Below are 27,663 nucleotides of genomic sequence, written 5' to 3'. Positions count from 1 at the left end.
TGAGGAGCTTGAAGGTGATCCTCTTGTTGACGGGCAGCCATTGCAGGTCTCTCAGGTGGGGTGTGATGTGGCTGTGTCGAGGGATGTCGAGGATCAGGCAGGCAGAGGTGTTCTGAATGCGGTGCAGTCGTTTCAGCAGTTTGGCCGTTTCTGTAGTCCAGCCTGCTGCTGACGAGGGCCTGGGTGACCGTTCTTCTTGTGTCAATGGGGATCCACCTGTAGATCTTGCGGAGCATGCGGAGGGTGTTGAAGCAGGAGGATGAGACGGCGTTGACTTGCTTGGTCATGGAGAGCGTTGAGTCAAAGATGAACCCCAGGTTGCGTGCGTGGTCTGTGGGTGACGGTGCGAGTCCCAGGGCAGTCGACCACCAGGAGTCCTCCCAGGCTGAGGGGGTGGAGCCAAGGATGAGGACCTCCGTCTTGTCCGAGTTCAGCTTCAGACGGCTGTTCTTCATCCATTCAGCGACGGCTTTCATTCCTTCGTGGAGGGTGGTTTTGGCGGTGAGGGGGTCCTTGATGAGGGAGAGGATCAGCTGTGTGACGTCGGCGTAGGAGATGATGTTGAGGTCGTGCAGTCTGGCGATGTGGGCGAGTGGGGCCATGTAGATGTTGAACAATGTCGGGCTGAGGGATGATCCTTGGGGTATGCCGCAGATGATCTTGGCGGCTTCGGAATGGAAAGGGGTGAGGCGGATGCTCTGGGTTCTGCCGGAGAGGAAGGAGGTGGTCCATTCCAGACCCTTGTCTCAGATTCCTGCGTTGTGGAGGCATTTGCATAGGGTGCAGTGGCAGACCGCGTCGAAGGCGGCTGATAGGTCCAGGAGAATGAGGGCCGCGGTTTCGCCGTTGTCCAGCAGGGCCCTGATGTCATCGATGGCAGCGATCAGGGCAGGTTCGGTGCTGTGGTTGCTGCAGGACCCGGACTGGGACGGGTCCAGGATGTTGTTCTCCTTGAGGTAGTGGGTCAGCTGCTTGTTGACGGTTTTCTCGATGACTTTTGCCGGGAACGGGAGCAGTGAGATGGGCCGGAAGTTCTTGAGGTCCCTCGGATCTGCCTTGGGTTTCTTGAGCAAGTAGTTGATCTCGGCGTGCTTCCAGCTCTCCGGGAAGGTCGCGGTCTCGAAGGAGATGTTGATTGCTTTGCGGAGATGGGGTGCGATGGTGCTGCTGGATTTGTTGAAGATGTGATGTGGGCACGGGTCTGACGGGGAGCCGGAGTGGATGGTATTCATGATTTCAATGGTGTCATCGTCGTTGATGTTAGTCCAGTTGAGCAGGGGGTCGCTGTGGGTGGTGGTCATGGGGTATGAGGTGTTGTTGGCTTTCATCGTGGTCTGGTTGTCGAAGCTGTCATGGATGTCTGCGATCTTGCGATGGAAGAAGGTGGCTAGGGAGTTGCACAGGTCTTGCGATGGTGGGATGTCGTTGGTGTTGGAGCGTTCCTTCACGATGTTGAAGAGCTCTTTGCTCTTGTGTGAGTTGTTGTTGAGGCGGTCCTTGAAGGAGGTCCTTTTGGCGGACCATATGAGGTGATGGTGTTGGCACATGGCGTTCTTGTGGGCTGCGTGGTTCTCCGGTGTCTGTTCGCTGTGCCATTTCTTCTCTAGTTTTTGGCCGGTTTGTTTGGAAGTCTGGAGGTCCGCGGAGAACAAGCTGGCATTCTTGTTGGTGCGTCTGTTGGAGGGCTTCTTTATCAGGGTGAGAGTGTTGGCGCAGTCGTCGATCCAGCGCCTGAGGTTGCTGGTGTCGGGGTCGGTGGGTGGGCTTTGGGCGAGGGCGGTGTTTAGCTGGTCTTCAGTGATATTGCTCCAGCAACGGCGGAGGATCTGTTGGGTGCGGTGGTGCGTGGTGGGTTTCCGGAAGGTGAAGTGGATGCAGCCATGGTCGGTCCAGTGGAGTTCGGTGGTGTGGCTGAAGGAGACGTGGGAGCTTGCAGAGAAGATGGGGTAAAGTGTGTGGCCGGTGGAGTGGCTGGCATTGTGACGAGCTGTCTGAGTCCGAGGTTGGCGAGGTTGTCGATCAGGGTGGTGGAGTTGGTGGTGTTGTTCTCGAGGTGGAAATTCAGGTCTCCGAGGAGGATGTAGTCCATGGAGACGAGGGCGTGCGTGCTGACGAAGTCGGCGATGGAGTCGCTGAATTGAGGCCAGGGTCCGGGGGGTCTGTAGATCAGAGTTCCTCTGAGGGTGGTGTTGGGATCAGTGTGGATCTGGAAGTGCAGGTGTTGAGTGGTGCTGAGGGTGTCGTCGGAGTTGGACTTGTGGATGATGGCGATTCCTACTCCGTTGGTGCGGTCTTTGCGGGTGATCTTGTAGCCGTCCGAGATGGGTATGGCGATGTCCGTTGCTGAGGAGTCATTCATCCAGGTCTCTGTCAGGAAGACGATGTCCGGGGAGGATGTGTCGAGCAGGTCCCAGAGTTCGACGGCGTGTTTGCATGCGGAGCGGGTGTTCAGTTTGAAAGGATCTTTTCAATTCAGTCTTCTTCCATCATAAGAACCTTAGCAGAATATATACCACATTCAAACAAATGTGCCAAAATAGTTCAAAGTTGTACCTCAAATCATACATAACTCCAGGCCAAAATGTTCATACTCTAATCCTTGGGAACTAAAGTTTCTTGAAAACCAATATTCATGTAGAGATATTTGGCTGCAGCAACAATGTATCACAAATTTTCTAGCAAGGACCCCAGTCAACACGAGTAAAGTTATACCTGAAGATCAGAGGTGGCTGTTATTTTTCTAGACAAGCGAAAATCTATTGCCCACTGGGAAAATAAGTTCACTGCCACTGTGTTGACCACAAATCTTTCTTTCCTGGATGGTCCTCAGGGTAGACGATCTCAAGGTAATACTTCCTATCACATCAGCCTGACCTGAAAATAAGCAGCACTTCCTGTCTTACACCCTGACTGGAATTAAGTTTTTGAAAAAGACAATTCCATCAGTTTAACTCTTCCATCAATAGGACTAAGAACATTATTTGTGAATTCAAGTTGTAAAGTGACTTGTATAAAATTATTGTGTCTTTAAATGTATTAGAAATATGTTCTACAACTATGTCCTGTATATTTGCCGGTATTTACTTGTAGGTTAAAAAAAAAAGAATAAGTGTAGCATGCTGTGTGGTTTAAATAACCGTAAACAAACTATAATTTGGTTTTGAAATATGGCACACTAACACTTCACATTATTTTGTAGCGTGTGTGCTTGGGGATTCTGAACTATTTTCGATCTATTGAGAGAACACTGACTATTAGTATCTCTGGACTCACCTTAAATTCTGGACACCTTGAGTCCACCATCGGAGAAGAGCCCTGTTGGGTGAATGCAGCGCGTGGGGGCTCCGGTACTTCTGAGGGACTTGGATCTCACCACTACGTGCACCACACACCTGCTGACTACCAAGTAATTTTAATATTACTGTTTTTTTAGTTATTTTTAATGTTACTGGGTTTTTAGTTGTATTTGATTCCCCATGCCACTTCCCAAGGATATTAGCGTGCTCTGGAGTGTGTTAATGCATGAATTAAAATGGATCAGCAGAGATGTAAATATTACCCATGTAATTTTACTAAGGCCAAAGCATAGAAGTCGATGCTAAATGAAGGATCGTAACTACGGCTCCCAGTTTTATGATATTTGTTTTTTAACATTTCCATCTGTAGTTATCCATATTTATTTTTTGCCAATCTTATCAGGATCTATCCATATTTAGTTTGTGTTATGTCAGTAAATGAAGTTGTAAAATGGTATATTTACACATTTATTTAACTAATGCACATGCACTCATCCTTTGAAGCCAGTTGTGTTTTAGCAAATTAAACAGACAAATATTACATAACAATACACCCACAGGTAAATATTAGCATTATACTACAAATGGATGCTGACATATGCCGGTATTTAAGGAAATTTCATCCTGTTTTTTAACTCCACATACCATCTATCTGCTCAGCTGTGGTTCTGGAATTGATGAAAGGCAGTATGAAAAGTCACTCAAAAGAACCCCAATTTTCTGGATTTTTGCATAAAAAAAAATACATTCAGAAAACATACTCTTTTCTGTCTATTTATCTGTGAAAACTGGTAGCCTTAATCATAACGCAATCATGTAGTTGTATCATCAAAAATTATCCTAATTTAAAGTGCTGTAACGTGGAATTACTGCATTACAAATGCACTCTTACTACAGCACTTATCATCTGTGGAATAACTTAAAATTTGTGGTGATACAATTTGTAAACATTTTACTTGTTAGAATTCCTAGAAGCAGTCTTTCAGACAGTTTACTCCTCTTCCAAGAAGTCCCTCTTTTTAACTCATTAGCATGTTTTCTTAAATCATACCGGATTTGTAAATCATTAGCAGTCTAAAAGTACACATCCAGAGTGAATTCAAATATGTACATTGTTCAAGACTGGTTGTGTTTACTCTTTATTATAGGGTCATGGATTGGCATTTTGTATTATGCTTTTATGAACATAATGAAATAAATATTACAAAACAGCTGAAACATTAGGATTCATTAATGAAGGGAACTCGAAGTCAAGGTGCAAAGATGCATTTGCTGACAATATAACATATGTGATTAGGAAATAGTCTAAGGAAACAACAATTGTGTTCTGTGTGCGCTATAATAACCTATGTGGTGATAATCCTAAAATCAGTCTGTGGAATGGTCTGTGTTTTTCGACCATTAGTTTGTTCTTGCTCTACCTCTTGATGATATAGAAAACAAACAGATATTACCGTTTTACTAGACTAGTTTCATATCTAGATGTCTGGTGATTGTTTTTGCTTTTAGTTGACTGCATTTTATGTTGGGTCAGTTCAGTATTCAGGGATATTTATTATGGTGAAAAACTATCATTCAGGGATATTGGTCTGTAGGGTTATGGGTATCAGCCTGTCTTTGTTTGTTGAAGCTCTCAGCCACATACAATATTAATAGGCTGGTTGTGAGTCTATGACAGAGGTTCAGTCTGTCCTTGTGGTGGAGGAACCTCCTCTGTCACACCGGTGGAGAAAGGTCTGCCATATTCAGAAATTCCAACCATGGCAGCAGGTGTTTGTACCTTCGGATGACTCCAGCTGCCATGGCAGAAACTGCCTTGGTCCAATATTTTTAACGCCTGTGCGGCATCACAGAATTACCACCACTACATACAAGTACCAGCTGCTACAGATAAGAGTGGTATTGCTGCCGGGGGGGGGGGGGGGGGGTGGGCATTTCGAGAGACGACCACAAGGGAAAATTAAATAAATAAATCAATTGCCCTCCTGGTCGTCTCTCGAAAACCCCCCCAGGCGGCCCCACCGTCTCACCGCTCTTACCTTCAGCAGCCGCGGCTGACAAGTACTGGAAATTAATCCGTAAAACTAGGGTTCTTTCCAGTATCCATATCACAATTGTCCATGCCATGCTTAGGGTTGTCTTCCAGAATGCCGAGGACAACTCTGCATTTCTCTGCAAGAGTGCCATGCTTTACATAGCATTAATGCGTGAAAGAGGTGCCATCAAATATGGTGGTGGACTGACAAGCCCAAATTGAATGGTCACAATTTTGTTGGTAACAAATCGATCTCCTGGATGACACCCCTTGCTGTACCATCTGAACCTTCTGGAAAACTGCCTTATTTTTTATTTATGGCCCGTTTTGTTTCTTTTTTTGGGTGCTTTACAGTGTATTTATATGCCTATTTGTTTAAAGCATAAGTAGTGGGCAATATGTGTGCGGTTGAGACAGTGGTTATTTATAAGCTTAGTGTAAATCATTTGGCGGGATAACTTTGACTTATGGTCAACGGATGCACCTATTCTATTGAAAATCATTGACGTTGGGCATTACCATGGTATCTTCATGAGCCTTGGTGAAGGTCAACATGTGTATAGTTTTACTTCATTTAGGGCATGCTATGCCAAAGGCTCCCGCTAATAAATAAGGAACTGGTTATCCCTCATTCATTCCCTGCAAGAGTTTCGCTTGACTCCAAGTATTCCTGCAGGCTTTGAAAGCCATGGGCATGGACCTCTCACTCGTGCTGCCGCTTCTGCTCAGAATCTGCTGACAGTGTTTCATTAGAGGCGTGGATAGTTAACAATGCCTCACGTGTTTGTCTTTAAACTCTTCCTCCAATGGGTTAACCGTCTGATATATTTAGAGAGATGTGGTAAAACAATTTCCTTGATTTCTGAATAAAGCCCTAAATGCAGAAGGGAGTCTGCTTGTGGAATTTCCTCCACCATAAGAATTGTGAGTACAATCCACCAGTTGCTTTAAATGTAAAATATACATAAAGGTGGGGAAAATAATTCCATCCACATTATTTATTCCATCACGATTTGATGTTTTACGTCTTATACAATCTACAAGTGGATTTAGGTTAAATACACATTGAATGCTTTCAATTAGGTATTTCGAAAGATAGCCAGTCTCTGATTGGTTGCTGATGATGCTAGCTTAGGCATTATTCAAATGGAGTATTTCCTTCACCAGTTTTTGAAATAGCCAGGAAATGGACAAATAATTATCAAAAAGGAAAAGCTTATAAAATCTGCATCTAACTATGAAAGTAACTTTGGATCTATTGTTCTCTTCGACTGTGAGTTGCAATTATTATTGCTTGGAGTTCACTCTGAAAATCACAGTGTCGGAAATTTGTTTTTGAAGATGGCATTTTTTCACTGGCTTATAGTGGGTGGAAGCTCCATTTGACAGCACAAGGGTTTTAGGGCCAGATGTATCAAGCTAATTTGTGATCGCAAATGCTGAAATTCGCATAATTTCAGCATTTGAGATCGCAATTTAGTTGTGTGCAATATAGGTAAGCAAAAACCTACTCGCAAAATGAGGAATCGCAAAATTTGCGATTCCCTATTTTGCGCTTGCATTTTAAGAATTGCAATTTGCGATTCCCTAAATGCTATTCTAGTAGACATTCCAAATTGCGATATTTCTGTAAGGAATCGCAAATTACCACCAACTTCAAGTTCATGTGCATGCACATTTCAGGGGTGTAACAGGCTGTCCTTTTGGAACCCTTGCACCCTTGAAATTGCGTGTGCAATTTGCGAGTACCTATTGGGTACTCGCAAATTGCGCACGCAATTCCCATTCATTCCTATGGGCCTCTTGCCCCATAGAAATGAATGAGTAGCCATTCCTTATATGAGACTTCGCAAATAAGGAATGCGTAGGAATCGCTATTTTAAATGCGAAACCTACCTACATAGCAGTTTGCGAGTCCTTAATAGCGATTCGCAAAAAATCGCTATTAAGGACCCGCATACCTGTTCTTTCATCCATGTGCCCCATATACGCGAAAGTTGATAAAAATTGGATTGATTTTCATACTTTTTCTGTATTCATCCACTGGGTATTAGTGGTGTGCAAAGCCTGTGAGTTCAGCACACATCGAGCTGCAAAACTAGTGTTTCATATGTGTAGCTATGCCTTCTCTTTGAAGCTGTGTAGTTTAAGTTCACAGGAAAGTGCCCAAACTTGCTGTACCCACAAGCAATACAGGTACTTTTTGCACATAAGTTTACTTACCTCAGGATACCTACATGTATTTTCTTTGGGCACAGAATGCTAGCTTTGTTGATGTGACTGCATATGTTCTTGTACAGTTAGCAGAAAAGTTTAACCTTGTTGAGTGAGGGTTGTTTCTGTATTGGATGTTAAGATCATCCTTCTGGGGGATCACATCCTACTTAATATTTGCCATCGCTCAACTTATTTTGTCAACTCAACATTTTCTGTATTTTGACGTTGTGTGTGCATAACATACCATTTTGCAGGTGCACAACGCCCAGTTCATGGAGCTCTCGGAGATTGAGAACCATGATGACTTCTACACCCTTCAAGATGGCTGCTTGCACGCTCAGGACCAACGAGGGGCCTACATCATCTATGACGTTGCCTTGAAAGATCTGAAGGCCCTTCAGAAGCAGCTGTTGCTTGTGGCCAGCCAGTTCATTGAGAAGGATAAAAGTAAGGGATGCATGAAGCAAAACCTTTGTTGGAATGGTGTGCTTTAGATGCCTCTTGGTGCGCATCTCACACACTAGGTACCCAGTCTTAACTGGGAAAATCACTTAGATACTTTTTTCCTTCGTCATGTTGAATGCATAACGTAGGAGGCCTCCCTTGGAGGGCTGTATTCTGCATTTTACTCTTGACCTGTGTTTGTTGGACTCCTGTCTGAATTTTCATCAGGGCAAATCGTAATTACTTGAAACAGCTCTCCTTCCTGCAATATTGCTTCTTCTGGGGCATGTGGAGGAAGTTTTCTATTTTTCTTCTCGTTGTATCCAGTCGCAAATGCCTCCAGCAGCCCTAGCCCAGCATAACAAGTGACAAGGACGCAAATCAAAATATGTGTTAGAAGAGAGCATGATGAAGCCTGACTCACAGCTGTGCTGAAGGGAACAGAAGGTTTAGCTGTTTGGCCATAGAAATAACATTGCATAAGCAAGCATTAGCAAAGCTAATAGGTCTTACCTATGACACCTGTTTGCTGTGTCAATGTTTTTTTGGCCATGCTGTACAGCATCGCAGCATGTTGCACAAAAAACAGTGATGATGCAGCAGCCGCCTCATTTTGTTTAAACGCATGTGTGCACCTTCAGAAGGACACAGTCTTTTTTCTTTTTATTTATGGATCTTGGGTGGAACGGTTTATTAAAATAAAGTAGCACAAAAGTGCCTTTTTTAGAAAACAATAGTTAAAACGAAGGAGTAGGTTGCAGAAGTGGGTTGGGGTGGTGGGGATGAAGCAATACGGCAAATGTGGGAGAAGCAACAAGGGCATGAGAGGCTAACATGAAGGGGGGAGAAAGGCACATAAGGGAGGCAGCTGGAAAACACATGCACCCTAATGGAGTGCATAAAGAAAAATAAAAAGGTAAGTCCATAAAAAGTGAGCACATGAAGCAGATAAGCTAGTTAATCAAAGAAATGGTAAGGAGGCTATGCTGCAAGGGAGAGATAAACACAAGCTGAAACAGGTATGGTCATCCAATAGAAAGTAAGCAAATAAGAGTGACACTAAAGAAAATCACTTGAAGAAAATAGGAGGCACCTGTTCCTTTTCTTGGTAAGCCCAAAATATCTCTTTTGCAACTAGACTGTCTGGTAGACTTGAATTAAAGACAATTCTCAGTACCAGTCCAGAAATAGCAAAAAACTTACTATAAACTCATACTTTTAAATAAAGATGGCGATAATTTCCAAGCTGTTGGTTGGGAATAGGTCATGTGAACAGGCAACCAATAAACTGAAATGGCCTTCCGAAACCCATTATGCCATCACTCAATTAACTCTGACACATCTCAACATGGCTACCATACATTTTAATGTTATAGTACCAAACCATCTCAAAAGGACTGATGCACAAGAACCCCTATTTCTCTGCTCAGCTGCGACAATACTAGCACTTCTCAGCAGAGCTGACTCTCCTCTGCATGTGTGAACACACTTTCAGAGGGATAATACCAGGGGTCGTTCCTTTGTGTAGGCGTTTGGGAGTCGCCCCACTGATTAGTTTGCCCCAGGCCCATGCAGATTAAAATATTAAATGCAGCTTACTTTACTTTACTGACCGGTAACCTCACTTTAGTCTGGCTGCTTGCGGCAGGCTTGGGGGGCGGTGTCAGGAGTCAGACTCTCAGCTAGAGCAGTGAATGAGTCGCAGAACTGTGCAATGCACGTGTCGGGTTACCAGGTGCCTTTCCCTGGCCAGCCCGACATGTGCAATCCATAGTCTCGCCTGTACAATGAAAGGAGGCAGGGCAAGATCAAAGCCTCAGTCCCATGGTCTCCTAAGGAGCGACGAGTTGTTCTGTCCAGGCCAACCCAAGCGCTGCTTTAGCAGTGCGTGGATTGGCTGCTTGCGTCTCTATGCAGAGAACGTGGAGCCTCCTGTGACTGGGCATGTCCAACAGGAGCATGGGGAGCATCAGTGCCAATCACTGCATGGCTTTATTTTGAAGCCACGCAGTGATTGGTCATTGCTGCCCTAGCTCAGCCTCTCTCTCCCCCCCTCCTGTCTTCGTGCTTGCAGGCCTGAGGCCATTGCTGATTGCACACAAGGAAGGGAGTATTGGTGGAGAGAGAGTCGGGATCGGGAACCAAGTCGGGAGCACCCCAGTCAGGAGATCTCTGCTTCACTGCCTTGACCTCGTTGCCCCGGCAGACCTCGCGCACACTATTTCATTAGCAGCTTCTAATCTTGACTGAGCCTGGCTACTGCCTTGATCTTATCACGGCTGAGATTCATGATTTAGTGACAGTGAGTGAATTTGAAAAAATATATTATGATAATATATAATGTTAGTGCATGATCAATCATGCAATGTGTGCACTGCAGTCATGGCCGTAATGGCCAGAGCAGAGCTGCCGACTTTGGAGCCCCCAAAGTCAGCAGCTCTGCTCTGGCCATGACAGCCATTACTGCAGTGCACACGTCCCACCCACACACACCCTCCAAAGTCCGCAGCTTTGCTCTGGCCATTGCGGCCACGACTGCCATAGTTCACACTACGTCGCACACAATACAACAATGTTGAGCCATCGACTCCGAGACTTGAACCTGGTTCATCTGAAGAGAACCAGGTTCAAGTATCAGTGTCGATAGCTCAACATCCTGTGATTCTGGGCAAATCAAATATCATTTGACTAAGACTTAATAAATCTTAATCTCCCCCTGTGTGTGTGCCGGTGCCAACCAAAAGAGGAGGATCATGTCTGTTGCGAAGTCCAAATTACTTTGTGTGTGAGGACACTGACTGTGTCCTCCTTGTGTACCAACTGGCGCGCTTGTCATGTAAATCCTGCCGCGGCCAAACTCTTAATTACCTGCTTCGAGATTCGAGTTGCGTTCCCACTGTATCTAAACACTCACACTCTTTGATGTGCAGAGCAACTCCGCATTTCAAAGAGTAAGAGTGTCTTTATAGCTGGAAACCAGACTGGGGCAGACAGAAATGTTTCTGAATCTAGGCCCTGCCACGCACCAGCATACAAGCTGCGTGCCAGCAGGGACAAGCTTCAGAAACATTTCTACCTACAAGGAATGGAATAAGTAGCTACCTATGTTATTATATGACATCTCTTTATTAATGTAATAGCTACACTTTCACAATTGCTTTATTAACCTTCTTGCTTTCTCAAATTTGTTTGAAAATGCACCATTTGCCCACTCTTTTTTCAAGCTTTTCTTGGGTCTAAAACCCCCCAAAAGCCCCCGTAGGTTGTACTGGCTCGCTCGCTTGCCACGGTGCACTCCGCCACAAATTTTATGCCTCACCACTTTCAAATGTTCCCAGCGGCCACTGGATAATACCAGCACTTATCTTGAAGACAGCCGTGCCTATAATGATAAAGTTACAGCACTTTTTAGCTGGACTGCAGTGTTTTAAATTTGAAAGTACTAAAAGGTTTTCCTTGCTCCTAGAGTTCCTGGTGTAATCACACATAATTGGGGTAAGACGCTTTATGAAACAGACCCTTAATGAATAAGCAGCTACACTACGGCACCTCTTTTTTAGCTCTTTGAATACCTATTCTAGTCTTTAAATATGGCAAATCTTTTAACAATATGTGTTACAGAAAAAACTTATGAAAACAGATGTTTTTCATTTTAGGTAGCCCTCTTTTTGAGACTGGTTTCCATTCATTCAGACCTGGTAACACTTCTACATTAATAAAATCAGTCTTGAAGAACAATGCCATTTGTGCCAGTGGTTGTCCCTGTCTCTAGACATTTAATTTCCAATGGCCACCAGATTCCAGACTGGGACAAGGTTGCCTTCTTACATGTCTGTGGTTCAATCAGGTGTGGCTGGAGACAGCTGGTGTTGCTCAATGTCAATGTCAATGGCTTAGGCTGCCTGACACTATCTAGAGTCTCTTATCTCAATGCAATCCAACAGCCTACTATCAGCCATAAGAATAGATACTGCTGCTGCAGCAAGAGTAGCTTGTCTCCATTCTCCTCTTGCTTCTGTAACATCGGCTTCAGCGGGGGTGGCTCCTCTATTTAAGCAGAGGAGCGTCGCCCCACAAACAAAAGCCCCAGGCCAGAGCTGAAAATAATATGGTAATAAAGTTTATTTATTACCATTGAATTTTTCAGGAACTGACCCATCCTGAACTGAGTGTCAGGATGGGGCAGACCACTGCTGCTGAGTGACAGCAGGAAACTTTGTGCTCTTAAGTTTAAAATGTGCATGTCACTTTGGCCAGTCATCTGGTGATTGCTAGCCAAGAGGCACATTTGCAGAGTGGTGTAAAAAGGGGCGTGGCCTCGAACCACCTCTCAGCAATCTCACTGTGTGGGGCTCACTCGAGGTACCTGGTGGGCTAGTTGGCCAGTTAGCCCCCAAGGAACCTCAGGATTCAAGGGGACTTAATCTCCCAACCCAGAACACTCCAGGAGGTGCGTTTGCAGAGTGGTGCAGGGAGGGGGCGGGTCCTCCGGCAAGGTGCCATCTTTTTGTCTGTTTTGATCTTTTTAGAAGGGGGGGCTGTGTGGGCCCCCCTTCTCTTACTATTTCTTTGGCCCTGGGGACCCCATCCCCCAGGGCCTCACCCATTTTGTTAAAAAAAAGAAAACAAAACGGGAATAAGGCCACGCGGCCCCCCTCCCAAGGCCAATTTCGGCCTTGTGTATTTTTTTAAAAATTTATACGGGAGGGAGGTCCCCCTCCCCTAGGCCACTATTGGCCCCAGGGATCCCATCCCCCGGGGCCTGGCCAGCCTTTATTTTTATTTATTGTTTTGGAGGGGGGCCTCCCTCCTGAGGACAGTTATGGCCCCGGACACCCTATCCCCCGGGGCACTGCCTCTTTTTAAATTATTTTATTAATAGTACGGCAGGGGGGCCATGTGGCCCACTTCCCTGGGTGGGCACCCCGGGACATTGCTGGAGCTTGCCCTTGAGGGTGGCTGTCCCCAGGGCCATCTAGGGCTCCAGGAGGGGGGGCTGCGCAGCACCCCTCCCAACTGATTAAATCCCCGGGGAGGTGGTGATCCCTGGGACCGGGGGGCCGCAACTGACCCCGTATTGTAATCAACAGTGCCCTGGGGAGGTGGTGGTCTCTGGGGCAGTGTGGCGGGACTTGAGCCCCCCCGCACTTTGTTTTAGAAAGTAGCCCCGGGGAGGGGGTGGTCCCCGGGGCTTGAGGGGCCTGCAAGGCCCCCCACCCTAAAATATTTAAATGCCCCGGGGAGGTGGCAGTCCCCGGGGCAGCGTGGGGGGGCAGGAGCCTCCCCCCAATCATTTTTTTTTTAAAAGCCCGGGGAGTTGGTGGTCCCCGGGGCTATGGGGTGGCCGCATGCCCCCCTGGATATGATTAACTAAGCCCCGAGGAGGTGGCGGTCCCCGGGGCTGAGGGTGCCCCCGCAGGCCCCCGCATATAATTTCCTCATTGCCCTCGGGACCGGGCCCACCTAGGGGCTCAAAGAAAGAAAGCGCGGGAGCCCGTGCTTCATTTATGTTTAATTTTTTCAGCCTCATTCGTGCACCCAGCGCGAATTTGGCCGAAAATATTTATAAAAATGCTTTATTTGGGCCCTAAGTGTCCCTGTGGGACCCCCTGAGCAGGCCTAGGGGTCATGGTGTTTCTATCCTGCCCTCTTTTCTTGTTTTTAATCTTTTTTTTTTTTACTGTTGTCTTGTGACTGCTACCGAGTCACAAGATGTCTGCTAACTCATTTTCATTTGGAGTGTTGGCAGCCAATCAGAATGAAGCTCTTGCTCGGCAGGGTTTGCAGGTCCTCCTCGGCCCTCAGATATCAATATTGTTTTTTGAATCTCTCAGAAAGTACTGAACAGATTTACACCATTTAAAAAAAGGTTGCTTTCTGAACCAAGAGCTAACTTTTTGCCCAATTTGGTGTAATTCCGTCCAACATTTCGGGCTGCAGCCGTGTCTAAAGTTCCTACGGAAATTAACATAGAGAAAACGTATTTTGAAACCGCCCCTTATTTTCTCGGCCCCCGCTTGACATATCACCCTGAAACTTCCAAGGCAGTAGCTGACCTGAGTAAACCATTAGTTTTGTAAATTCCGCGAAGATTCGTCAAACGTCGTCAAAGATATTGGCAAAATAAAAAACATTTTTTGAAAAAAAAATAAGGTCCTAACTATAATTACCTACAGCGGTAGGATATATATATATATATCTATATATATACACACACACATACTCCACACCAGCGTTCCTCATAAAGGCATGTTGTGGAACACCAGCGAGGGATTACATCAGACATTGCCAAACGAGGCCCATCTGTGGGCTTGTAAATCTGAAGGGATTCCTTCGAAATGCGTCGGCATTGATGGATGGGGCGACTGAGACCCGTTCGAGAGGCAGTGCATGTTTGTACTCGAATAAATGCCTTTATGAGGAACACTGGTGTGGAGTGCTGCTTTTGCGAGGGCAAGTTTGGGGCGTTGATATATGTTCTAAAATGATATATATGTGTCTTTAATGTACATATTAAGGCTAGAGATTATCTAAGGTATTCACAAAAATAATATATTTCTATTTGTAATAAAGTTATATTACTTTTAAATATATTTTCGTGAAGTCGCGTCGGGCGCGTTCTTCATGAGCGCAGGGTGCGCGACTCCCATGTGACCTGAAAAAAAAAGATTTATTGGTTCATAACATTTTGCATTGTAACTATTGAGGGACCCCACCCATTTCAATCATTCTTCTTTGAGCTTCTTTGGAGAGACATCTCTGTGCTTGGAAGAACCTATTTCCATCAATTTTTATGGTGTTTTTGAAAACAAAAACAACATCATGGCTTCAGGACAGCAGCCACAGGAGGAGACAGAACATTCTTCGGAGGAAGAATTTGTACCAGAACCTCCTCGTCCACAAAGGCCAGTATTGGTGGTGTGGAAGTTCTTCACTTTTCCGGAGGGGCAGAAGAAAGTGAATGCCACCAAAGTCACCTGCCGGATCTGTGAGCGTGTCTTGTCCAGAGGTAGTGCAGAAAAAAATTACTCTTGCGGTACTGCCTCTATGTACAAGCACCTCAGGACTATACATCCGGAATCTGGCTCGGGAGGAGTCTCGGATAGCAGAACGGAACCCTCCACCTACAGTTCCTAGTACCTCTGGCACTTCTACATCTACCTCACCCTCGGACACACGCCCAGAATTTGCTTTACTTAAGCAGCACTGCATAAAGTGCAACAAACTAATTTCTTATGGGGAGCAGTCTGTTGAAGCAGTGTGTGCTGCGCAACACAATCATCGTTGCTAGACTTTTTTTGGGGGGGGAATGCTGCATAATTCCTGAAGTTTCCTGTTTTTTTCGTTCTTTTTTTTATTTTTAAAACACCAAAATAAATTCAAAATTGTTGAGAAAAATACAAAAAAAATATTTTAAAAAAAGAAGAAAAAACATTTCTTATCAGAACTAACTTCTCTGGTTAAAGAAAGAACTATATTTGTATGTTAATGTGTGAAAGTTTGGTTGAATGTATGTGTAGAGCATAATTGACTGAAAGAATGCATTAGTAGTGTACGGTGAATGTATAAGTGCAGAACTATAAGGAAGTGCTGCAGCGTGATACTGTAAGCTCTTTAGCTGCACTATGCTGTGGTACTTCCGAAGCACAGAGATGCAACATATGTAGATAAATATGTTGCAACTCTATGCTTCCCTCTGCACTGCTGCAGAAACTGCAGACATATAGTGACACAGGCATCCTTGCACCATGGTGCAAGAATGTCTGTGTCATAGAGAGATTGTTTTTGTGCAGGAAGGGACACCTTTCTGCACAAAAACAATCAGTAAAGGCATTTTCCTCTTTCAATGTATGCTGTGCAATGCAGCATACGTTGAAAGAGAAAAAATGAGGAGAAATGAAAACAATTCTCCTTGTTGTGCCTTGCCACCTGGAGGATGGTGCAGCATTCACACATATCTGCACATTTATGATTTCTGATAAATCTGCAGATGTGTCTTGTTCTATGAGTGTTGTGTGGAAACATCCACAGCAACACCTATTGAACGCCCTTTCAATGCAAAGTGGTGTGTATGAAGAGGTTGTATTTACATGGAGAAGAGAAGCTACACAGGGTGCCTTTTCCTCTCTTTGTAAATATGAAGGAGTGTCTGGCTCCATTACTATGTTACAAAAAGTGACATGTTGGTACAGGATGCTTCTAAATCTGCCCCATAAGTGCTTAGGTATCGGCAGACTGTTACAAAATGAACATATTGCTAGTTGGTTGGTTGAAGAATTGCATGAGAGTGACAGGAGGTAAGCACAGAGATATCACTCCAAATATGCTCAAAAAAGAATGATTGAAATAGTTGCGTTCCTTCAATAGTTACAATGGGAAATGTTATGAACCAATCAAATTTTTTCAGGTCACATGGGATCCTATGACAGAGAGATTCCAAAACTACATAGATATAAACTGGGTATTTTCAAGAGTGTATTAATAATTTGTAGCTTCTTTCAGTTCTGCATACATAGTATATATATAAATTGATTTGTACTAGGGTTAGTGACTAGGCCAATCCTTAAATATATGACAAATAACTAGAGTAATTTCAGTACTGCAAGTAGAGTGCAAGATACATTTATAAGTACTTAGGTTTTTAGCAAAGTAATAGGATAGATACATAGTGCTGGATGGATGAATGTACAAGTGGTTGGGACACACAGAATGTTTCCTAGACTGCTTAGTTACTAACTGAATATGTTAAAGAGTGGATCAATTCTATTTTGGAGATTAGAAGTTTGCATACATTCTGCACAGAATATTGTAGCTGTATTAGTTTTTCTGTTTATGCCATTCCTTTGATACTTGACTAGTTAATTAAATAATATCATTGTTGTAAAGAGAATACATGCTTCCAGTAAACAACATTGCACTGCGTTGCAGAGAGGTGGTCTAGGCCATGCCCCTTTTTACATCTCTGTGCAACGCAGTTCTGTAGTGCTTACTGGACATACGTAGTGGGCTAGTTGGACTCTTAGAACCATTAGGATTCAAGGTGACTTAATCTCCCTACATAAAAAGGTTATAGGGCGTGTTTACACAGTGGTGAAGAGAGGGGATGGGGCCTGATGTGACCTGTGCAAACATACCCTGTAGCGTGTTTTAAGTTGAGGAATTAAGTCTTCTTTAATCCTGAAAGTCCCTGGTCCTACTAGCCCACCATGTCCCTCTATTAAATATCATAGAGCTGCGTTGCAGAGAGGTGGTCCGAGACCATTCCCCATTTTACACCTCTCTGCAATGCAACTCTCTGGCACTTCCTGCACATACCTGGTGGGTTAGTTGGCCTCAGGGACCCTCATGATTCAAGGGGACTTTATCCCCTAACTTAAAACGCCCATAGAGCATGTTTGCACACATATCAAGTCAGTCCTTCCCCCCTTTCTTCACCAGTGTGCAAACACATCCCATTGTGTGTTTTAATACTTAGGTAATCTTACCTGGACAGTTGTAGATATGAACAAATGCTTAACATTTTTTTCAGTTGTTTTTAATAATTTAAATTTCTGAAAATTTCATATATAAGAATTAGGATCTGTGAAAGAAAAGAAAAAATTCAGTTATAATATATAATATTATATTTTATACAACACAACATAATTTGAACATTATATGAAATATTTTGTTTGCCTTTTTTGCTGTTCCCAGAATATATTGAAGTTCACTACAAACAGTGATTTCAATGTTACTCATCACATAACAGCGGGCAAAAAAAAAACAATCAATAAGATTGTTTAAAAAAAAAACAAATGTGTGTCAAAAATATTTTTAATATACTCAACTATTTTTCACCATTCCAAAAAACAAAAACATCATCAATAACATACCGTATAACACAAATCTCATATATATTAAATGCTTTCTTCTAAGAAAATGTTCGTACTTCAATTTCAAAGAACTGAATTAATAATTAAATGAACAATTCTTTATCATTTTCATATACTTTAAATGAAGTTTTTAAAAAATATATGCTGTGCGAATGTCCAAAAAAAAGTCCATAATTTAAATTTATACCTTTCCTCTAGGCCAAATGGTATTTCTGAAATCCTGTATACTGAAATTGTCCAATAGTAATCGTATTAATATTTTTTAACATATTCTTAATAGGCCGAATTATGTTCTTTGGCTTTAAAAATATTAGGTAAGAATTTGGTCATTCGCTAGGCAAACGTTTAAAAACCAATTGAGCATCATTACAATATGTCCATCCTTTATTGCATTTTAAATAGACAGTGTAATGTCTAGATGTTGTAGAAGGACCATCATGGAAAATAATTGCTACTGCTACAAAAGTTCTTCCTGATATAGATAGTGGGCTTGCTACAAAATGTTTAATTAAAGTTTCCAATTTTCTTCCATCAGCTGTACAACGTTGTATCATTAAAATTATATATTGACCAAATCTTTGTATAAATAATGTTGATAACATTTCTGATTTGCATTGGCTATACTCCATGTTTTGATTTGCTGCTTTAACTAGTTTGTTGAAAGACACTGTTTTACAGTCTGGTAATGTCAAATATATAAATCTTTCAGTATCCAGGTTAGTGCTACATTTAAACATACAATTTTCACATTCATGTTCCCATTTATAACGAAGGCCAAAAAGATTTTCAGTTTCTATTCCTTCATTTTACAATACTGCAAGCATATACATTAGAAATTCCTGAGCATCTTGTTGAATATTCTGCGTAAATTGTGTAGAACCAGAACATATGTCCAAAAGATTACGAATATCAGAAACACTTTGTATTTTCCTTTTATCAGTTCTCAATTTTTCATAAATACAATGCAACAAGGAACAAAATCTTTTTTCACGATTCTCCATAATTTGCTGTTGCAAACTTTCTAGAAAAAAAACAACATTGACCACTACATTAGCATAGCAGTTGATACCCAAACTATTTTCTAACTGATACCCAACAATCTCTTCAATAGTGTACTTTTTCTTTTTGCTTGCAATCTTAACATTATCTTGATTTTTTCCTTCTCTATAACTTCACTACAGATGTTCTCATATCTTCTTTTTCGACCTACTACACGCTTTTCAAATACAGGCTATTCACCTAAATTGGGAGCATACGCTCTTCTTAACCGATAATACTCTTTTACACAGTTTGCATCTGCACTAATCTTTGTCCCATCAAAATCAATCAAATACAATCCAGATAAAGTTCTGACTCAGGACAAAGCAACATATGCCATACCCTCTTTAAATACGGTACTTCCAATGTTCACCAAAGCACTGTCTACACTTAAACCTTGAGATTTATGAATAGTCACTGCATATGCCAGAGAAAGAGGAAATTGTTTTCTACGAACATATAAATCTTTAACAAGCAAAAAACGAACTGAACAACGACCAATTTGTTTTACTTCTTCAATTTGATCAAATTTGATTTAAAAAAATTCAATTCCATCTCTATTTTGATAATTAACAAAATCAACAACTTTACCCATTGCTCCATTTACTAAATCTTTTTCCACATCCAAATTACATCGTAAAATTACCCGACAATTTATTCAAATATATAAATTCTTTTCTAAACCAGCAGTTTTAGATTTAGATTTTTCTAAATAATCCAATTTTGTTTTCAATTTTTCTGTCAAAACAATAGTGATTCCTTCATGCTCTATTTTATCAATGGCTTCCATTTTTATTATTTCTTCATTTTTGTAGCTTCAAAAGTTGTTCATTGAATATAGAAGACTCACACAGTGTTGGCATTAAGCAGATTATAGATTTATTTTCTGCAATTTTCTTATATATTTTTTCAGGAACTATATTTTCATTGGGAAACAAGTTTGTAAGTAGTCGACTTTGCAAAGCTTGTTTGCCATGTTCTGTCAGTACTCCAATTCGTATATCTTGAAGAATAGTTCCATAATCAACATCATTTGCCTGTCACATATTTGTAATGAGTTCTTTGTATTCAAAATATGTCCAAATGTGAACATTTCCAACACTTCCCAAAGACTTTCTGGTGTCTTCACGCACAAGTGTTTTAAATACTGGTTGTCCTTTTACAGGAGTAAGTTGCACTAGATCTCCAAAAACTATGACATGTTTTCCTCCAAATAAGACATTGTACTCTGTTTTAAGAATTTGCTGCAATCTTAAATACACAATAGTAAGCATTAAGTTTGAGACCATGCTTACCTCATCAATAATTAAAAGTTTCATTTTCTTTAGCACTCTTGAAACTTCATAACAAGCTTCTCCAGATAGCTTGTGATATTCAAATTTGTTTTCATGCTCTACAGGTAGCATAAGTAAACAATGCAATGTAATTCCTTTAATGTTGCGTGCTGCCAACCCAGTTGGAGCAGTTACAGCACAAGACAAATGTGAATCTGTTGTTTTCTGCAGATAACTGGTCAAAACTTTAATTAAGAAACTTTTTCCTGTTCCAGCTTGACCACTGACATACATTCAGATAGGTTGAAATGATGTGCATGTGCATTCTTTTCATGAAGAAATCCATGGTCAATCTGCTATCTGACTTGCTGATATATTTCTTCCTGTTCAACATTTAGTTGTTCTTCCAAGTTTCCTAAGTCCATAATATCTTCTTGAGCTTGATGCATTGCTGTTTCCACTTCATTCATCATATTTGCTGCTTCATTTTCAAGAATTGGTTGTCCTAGTGGATCTTGACTCAGTGGAGCAGAACTTTGAGTGTCTTGAGACCTGTCTCTAGCAATCTCAGCTGCAATAGTAGCTTCTTGATCAATTTCATTGTTCAATATTTTTAGATAATTTGCAAAAACTGTACACTCAATGGTATCTTTACAAGCATTGAAGGAATCTTCATATCTCTGAAAATCTCCAAGTAATTCCAATTCTGTACGCCACGGTTTGAAGAGTTGCAAAAGTACTAAAAAGTAAAATTCCCTTTTATCAGAAGTATCACAATTCAGTTTTCTGTGATTAATCAAATTTCCTTTCCTTTGTTTCACCAAACATCCTTCGGAACCAATCACTGCATATTTACCTTCATTTATGTTTTCTGTAGTATTCCTTTTAAAAGTGTAATATTGCAGCACTTCATAGAGACATATGTTCTCAAGATAATGACTTCTATTTGGATAATATGTGTCCAATATGTTTGTTTTGACAATATCTGTACTTTCCGGTTCTTTTTCTGCTAAATATTCGATTTCTTGAACAGATTTAAGTACTCGATTTCAAGTTGCAGCAAGACCTAGACCCAAATGATTCTTCTAGATTTTGAGTATAAACTTGCAGATGATAACTGATCTGAGCATTCATACGCTCTAATTTCTTGATGGGATAACATCTTCAAACTGAAACTGTACAATTTCTTACTAAGACTCTTCTCGTGAGAAATTTCTTCCCACATTTCTTTTAACTCCGTCTTTTCTGATTTTGTTATGTAAGATGTCACATACCGGGCAACAACAATGGAATTATCTGCAACATACTGAATATCTATATTAGCATTCCACATTGAGAGAATAACTGGATTATAGTCATTGATACATTTTGATTCTTCACTTCTTCTCAAATTGTATGTATTTTTGGGTGATTTTCTAGTGATGGTATGTCTCACAGCTGACATAAAACTGTTTACTCTTCCTTTGGATATTACAGGATGTGGAAATCCAAAACGACATTTGGTATAAAACTTCTCCTTAGACTTCTACTTTCGTCGACAGTATTTTCCACATCGATGACTTTGGAATTGTAAGACTTGTTGCCTTAAAGTGTTTTCATCTGTTCTTTTTGGTATAGCACATGTCGCATATTCTTCAATAAAAGACAAAACAGTGTCATCCGAATCAGTTCCGAATTTAGGTGCATCCTTAATCCATAACAGCATATGTATATGAGGAGAACCTCTAGCTTGATACTCCTTTCTCCCAAAAAAATCTACAACTTCTCCAAGAGGAGGATTCTTTTTATTGCAGATAAGACATCATAGCTTCAAACCTATGATTGAAATATCTGCATACATTAACAGGATCCAAAGAGCACAATTCTCCAGGTGTCTTGTATTCAATATCTTTTAGATTTGAATTTGCCTCTCGAAGAAATTCAAGTAAATCATCCCAAGCGTATTCAGCACAGCTTAGGGTAAGAAACCACGTAGGAGTTCCTAAGTTCCTTAGCGTAAATTTAAGTTCTCCATGACGATGATACCAATACTCATTAGTACCACGCTGACATGCCATCAAATTAATCAGCTGAGATTCTAAATGATCATCTCTCTGATGTACTTTATCCATAAATCCCTTTACAGAAACATTTTGAAAATGTACTCCTGTTTTTAATATGTGGTTGACTGCATATGAAAGTCCAGACAAGTCTCTCTCAAACAAAAGATGAAATATATATGGGATACAGTGTCAAAATCTTGGATCTTCTGCATACAATCTTGTTGTCCGATATTCTGATGCAGGAATCTGCACTGATCGTTCGTCATATCGACCACCTTTTCCAGTTGGGAACAGCTGCGGAAAACGAGCTTCCAAACTTTTTTCCCATACACTCATGGGAGTCCCCTTTGCTTTCCTTATTTGGAATAATTCAATAGTATTCCCCATCACTTCTTTCAAATGAAGTGGATGTACACTATAATGTTCATAGATTTCTTCTCTTTTTGACATGTCCACTTTTTCAATTTGACCAGTTGATGTTTCAGTATCATCTCCTAAAAGTATTTCTTCTTCTTCCACATACACATTTTGGTAGTAATCATTGTTTTTTATCAGATATAATGTTACCTTTTGCACTTTTCTAACATCCACTAATTCTTGCCAGATTTTCTTACACTTAGTAGGAACACCATTAACTAGAATAACTAGTGGTTCACTTTCTACATTCTCTACACCAATAGTTTCAATACTTTTCTTTAAATCTAGAGCTAAATATACAACTCGTCCTTTTAATCCTCTCTGTAAATCTGTAGGAGGCAATTTACCTGTTTTAGGCTCCATACGAACAATAGCTTGAAATGGATGCACACATTGAATCAGAATAGACTCATACGTATTTAAATCTATCAATTCTGGAGGAATAGTTACCAACTCTAGATTATTATGGACAGCTCTAGCGGGCATTTTATTCTCGTATAATTTGTTATAACAATATTTACAAATACGCTGATCAGAACCCAAATCAAAACAATTCTCTACCAACAAATAAATTGCAAATTCCTTCCACTTATCATTATTTTCTCTTTCACTTTTTAAATACAGATCAACAGTCCTAGTCTGATTTTTATAGTGAGTCCGCCGGCAACAAATACAAGAATAATTTGGCCTTTCACCTGAAATCACTTTAAACTTTGTAATTTGTTCTTCAATTTTTTTGTAGTAGTATGTTGCATATTCTCCTCAACATTTTCCTCTATTAATGTGTCAGTTTCTGCACTCTCTAGTCCAGGAGCAAAGTAACAAAACTCAATTTCATCACAAACCTTCACATCTGATACTGACCCACGCTAAAGAGCACTGTTCAACTCATTTAACATTAGTGCTGGACTTTTTGCGTAATACAATATTCTGACTAACTTCCGCATTTGAGAATGATGTACTGCTAACATCCTGAAATGATGAAAAACACTTTGACATACTGTTGCGGGATGAAAGGAGGCTCTGAAACAGGAGCTGTTTCTCTAGGTGTTTTATTCGTTTTAGGTACACGTTTTCTCTCTTTTGAAGGTCGGTAATATGGTAATGTACTCTCCTCGTCAAGTTCTAGGGTCCGGCGACTGCTAGGGGGCGTCTTCCGTCTCTGACTCCGCTCCAGGATGTCGAGGTCTTCGGGACAGGGCTGTTCTCCGGTCCTCCGGACGAGGGGAGGAAAGAAAGGACAGAAGGGAGAGGCGTGTCAGTGCTTCGGTCAAACGAATATACCGTGCAAGGGCCCAGGGAGTGGAGGGGGAACACCGTGCTCAAAACTCCTGACCTAGGTGGCGAATGTAGTGAGGAAAGGGTACGGTGAGGGGTCCGGCTCCTAGGTTCTAGGCACTCTGTGAAGTCCCGTCCAACCCGCGATACGAGCCCGTACCTGCTGGTGCCACGCTTCTCCCTCGGAAACGTGGCAGGGCGAATCACGGGATCGTTGGCCTCCTGGCTCGGCAACCTGCACCACGGCTCTTCGCCTGGTTGTCTGGTCGGTCTTCTCCTCCGCGATACTCTCCACTCGGTCCTCTCGGTTCTTCTCTCGTTCTCCTTCTCGCTCTCTCTTCTCCGCTCCGGTGATAACACACCCCTCTCCTCCTCGTCTTCCGGGATATGACGGCTCCGTCTCTGTGACGTCCTCATCGGGGGCGGGCTCTGCTGCTAGCTCGTCCCAATTAAAGTAACAGTGTTCATCAGTCGTCTTGGCGCTGCCAAAGGCTGTAGGATCGCTCCGGGAGACCGGGTGCTGTGGGTACAGAGGGGACATGGTGGGGGACACAAAGTCAGTATGAGAGTGGCAGGCGAGGGCTCTGTCGGGGTCGGGCTTGCTGTCACACATACATTTCTAGAAAGACAAGCCAGAGAATGACCCTGCAAACCAGTATTTTTTCTCACTCTGCAACGATCTAGTCCTTGCAACATCTTAATCTTTTCTTTAACACTTTTTTTTACCATATTCTCATAAGAAATTGCGTAAAATATCAATAGATCCCGGTCGTATACTACAAATACTACTGCAATCCCAAGTATACACTGGGGCTTTAGGACGTCTCCCTAGAACTTCATCAGCTATCACTTCTTCTACCTTTCTGGGAACCATCTTCTCTTTGTCAATTGGACAACCATTTCTAACCTCCCAAGCTCGACCACTGGTATCAACTGCAAGCAATAAATTATTGGTCTGAAAATAACTCTCATTAAAGAAAGGCTCTGAACTTGAACTGTGTTTCCATTCACCCAAAAAAAATCACAAAAATTAGTTCTGTTAATTACTCTTTTCTTCTTACTTTTGGCCTTCATAAAATGGATTGGTTTATCTAGTTCTGTTTAAAACTAAAATGAATAATTTCCCTTTTAATTCAAAAGCCTTCTCTACAATAATTTCTATTTCCTTCTTCTTTTTATAAAATAGTGCTCTTTTTTGTATTTCTTCACATCTTTCAATGAATTAGAAACAACTCTATTGTAAAACATTTTTTTCTAATTTCTGCATACTGACTTTTCCTCCTTTTATCATATATTGTGTCTTTTGAATGCGATTTTCTTTCATGTACGTTTCTTTCCTTATTGTACTTTTTTTTATTGTTGAAGCATTCTTTGAACTTTCATCAAGGTGCACATTGTTTGTAGGCTTTGAAAGTTTTTTGATAAATTGATTTGTTCTCTTACCGGAAGACTTATTCTTTTTCCCCACATGATGTTGGTCATCCAATACTTGTTGTTGAATTTTTTTCAAATAATTGTCCTTTTGTCTTTGCTGATTTTTTAGGCATGATAAGTTTATTTTAATGATGATAAACAATATCTGTAAAAAATAAATATATATAAATTAATTTTAATAAATCTATAAATTATACTTTTCTATTACTAAACAAACACATTGTATATAAAAAACATTTAAGCACTTTCTTTTGTAATCACTAATTGAAATTGTAATTGAAGGTGTGAAAGATAAGTGTGTAGGTGGTTAGAGGACTGCATGTGTAATGGACAAGGGTTTGTACCAGTGCATGTGTTAAGGCCTGGTACATTGTATGAGTACTTAGGTCCTAACTGAATGATTAGAGTACTGCAAGGAGAGTGCCTGGGTAAATTTAAAAGTGGTTGAGTTTTGACGAAGTGAATGGATTAGTACATGGTGCTGAATGGGTCACTAGAGGAGTGCAAGGGGAGTGACAGGATATTTGCTTGAGTGTATGGATTCTGCCTGGGGAATTGAAGGTGTGAAAGACAAATGTGTAGGTGGTTAGAGGACTGCATGCGTAGTGGATAGGAGTTTCGAGCAGTCTATGTGCTAAGGCCTGGGTCACTGCATAAGTACTGGTGTACTGACTGAATGATTAGAGTACTGCAAGGAGAGTTCCTGGGTGAATTTATAAGTGGTTGGGTTTTGGCGCAGTGAATGGATTAGTACATGGTGCTGTATGGGTCACTAGAGGAGTACAAGGGGAGTAGGTTTTTAAGCAGTTATGTGTCAGCAAAGACATGAAGTAACCACATGCTTCTGTCACAATGGTTGCACAAGTGCACACAGACTCAGTGTGATTCTAGACAAGCAAGAATATTCCCTGGACTTTATCAGGAGAAACTCAGTAGTCTGGAAGGGGTAAGGTGACTGCATACATTCTACACATTTCACTACTGCACTCTAGTGTGAATGCCTGACTCATTCTGCGAATGCATAAGCAATGACTGGGTTCTCTAATACTACTTAAACTTGACAACAGGATAGGTTTTTAAGCAGTTATGTATCAGCAAAGACATGAAGTTAACACATTTTTCTGTCACAATGGTTGCACAAGTGCACACAGACTCACAGTGTGATTCTAGACAAGCACGACTATCCCCTGGACTTTAGCAGGAGAAACTCAGTAGTCTGGAAGGGGTAAGGTGACTGCATACATTCTACACATTTCACTACTGCACTCTGGTGTGAAAGCCTGACTCAATCTGTGAATGCATAACAATGACTGGGTTCTAATACTACTGAAACTTGACAACAGGATAGGTTTTTAAGCAGTTATGTGTCAGCAAAGACATGAAGTTACCACATGCTTCTGTCACAATAGTTGCACACGTGCACACAGACTCACAGTGTGATTCCAGACAAGTAAGACTATTCCCTGGACTTTAGCAGGAGAAACACAGTATTCTAATTAGAAACAAAGGCACCACATACAACACCTCACAAATTAATAACTCACCTTTCAAATTGATTTGTAGATTAAGAAGTATCTGAATCTCACACACTCAGTCAGGATTTTCTTTTTCTCACAGAGATTGTAAATCAACACACTCTGCAAGATTGAACCAGTATTGGCAAACTTTCCCTAAATTTTTCAACACATATAGAGATAAGCAACAAATGGCATTGCTTTCCAGTGTTTTTCAAATTGAAAAACGATTTTCCATTGGTCACAGAGAATAATACTTCTCAACTGACATCTTCACCCCTTGTCCTTAATCTCACTTTCCATAGCAACAGGTCATGCAACATTCAACTTAGCTGCCAGGTCACAAGTTCACCACACAATTTAGCAAATGACAATAGCAGGTGTGGTTGGCTTTGCAATGCTTGACCATATCCTTTATGCTGTACCTTTCCAGCATATGTTAATAACCAATAAGAAACATACTTTGAAAACAAAGTAAAATACACCCTATATTTGAATGTAGAGTGTTCTTAAACAGCCAATCAAATCTCTACTTTCTTAAAAACAGCATCTTGTCCACCATTTTAGATAGATTGTATTCTTCCACCTGCCTACCTCAGCTGCAGACATCTTCTGATTACCTACAGAAATCCCTTCAAGATGCTTTCTGTGTGGATTATTGGACACAGCTATGTTTTCTGGTGCAAAGGGTATGCTGAAAGCAGAGGTATTGACAAAGACCTAGCTTTGCAAAATGTAGACATTAAATGGATTGGACAGAGAGGATTAAAGTGGCACCGATTGATGCCATTGGTTAAATCCT

The 27,663-nt window shown here is 41.5% G+C and overlaps 1 protein-coding gene across 1 annotated transcript in view; it reads left to right on the top strand.

Annotated features, from left to right (window-relative positions):
* The window catches only part of LOC146817750 (uncharacterized), a 746,064-nt gene that overhangs the window by 167,007 nt on the left and 551,394 nt on the right, over positions 1-27,663 (top strand). The window contains exons 15-16 of the mRNA XM_085609232.1: positions 3,200-3,406; positions 7,803-7,995. Coding sequence (XP_085465358.1) covers positions 3,200-3,406; positions 7,803-7,995 — 400 coding nt within the window. The remainder of the gene's footprint in view (positions 1-3,199; positions 3,407-7,802; positions 7,996-27,663) is intronic.

Source organism: Triturus cristatus, chromosome 6, assembly GCF_964204655.1.
Source record: "Triturus cristatus chromosome 6, aTriCri1.1, whole genome shotgun sequence".
Lineage (NCBI taxonomy): Eukaryota > Metazoa > Chordata > Amphibia > Caudata > Salamandridae > Triturus > Triturus cristatus.
The sequence above is the reverse complement of the archived record's forward strand: the minus strand, read 5'-3'. Positions and strand labels throughout refer to the sequence as shown.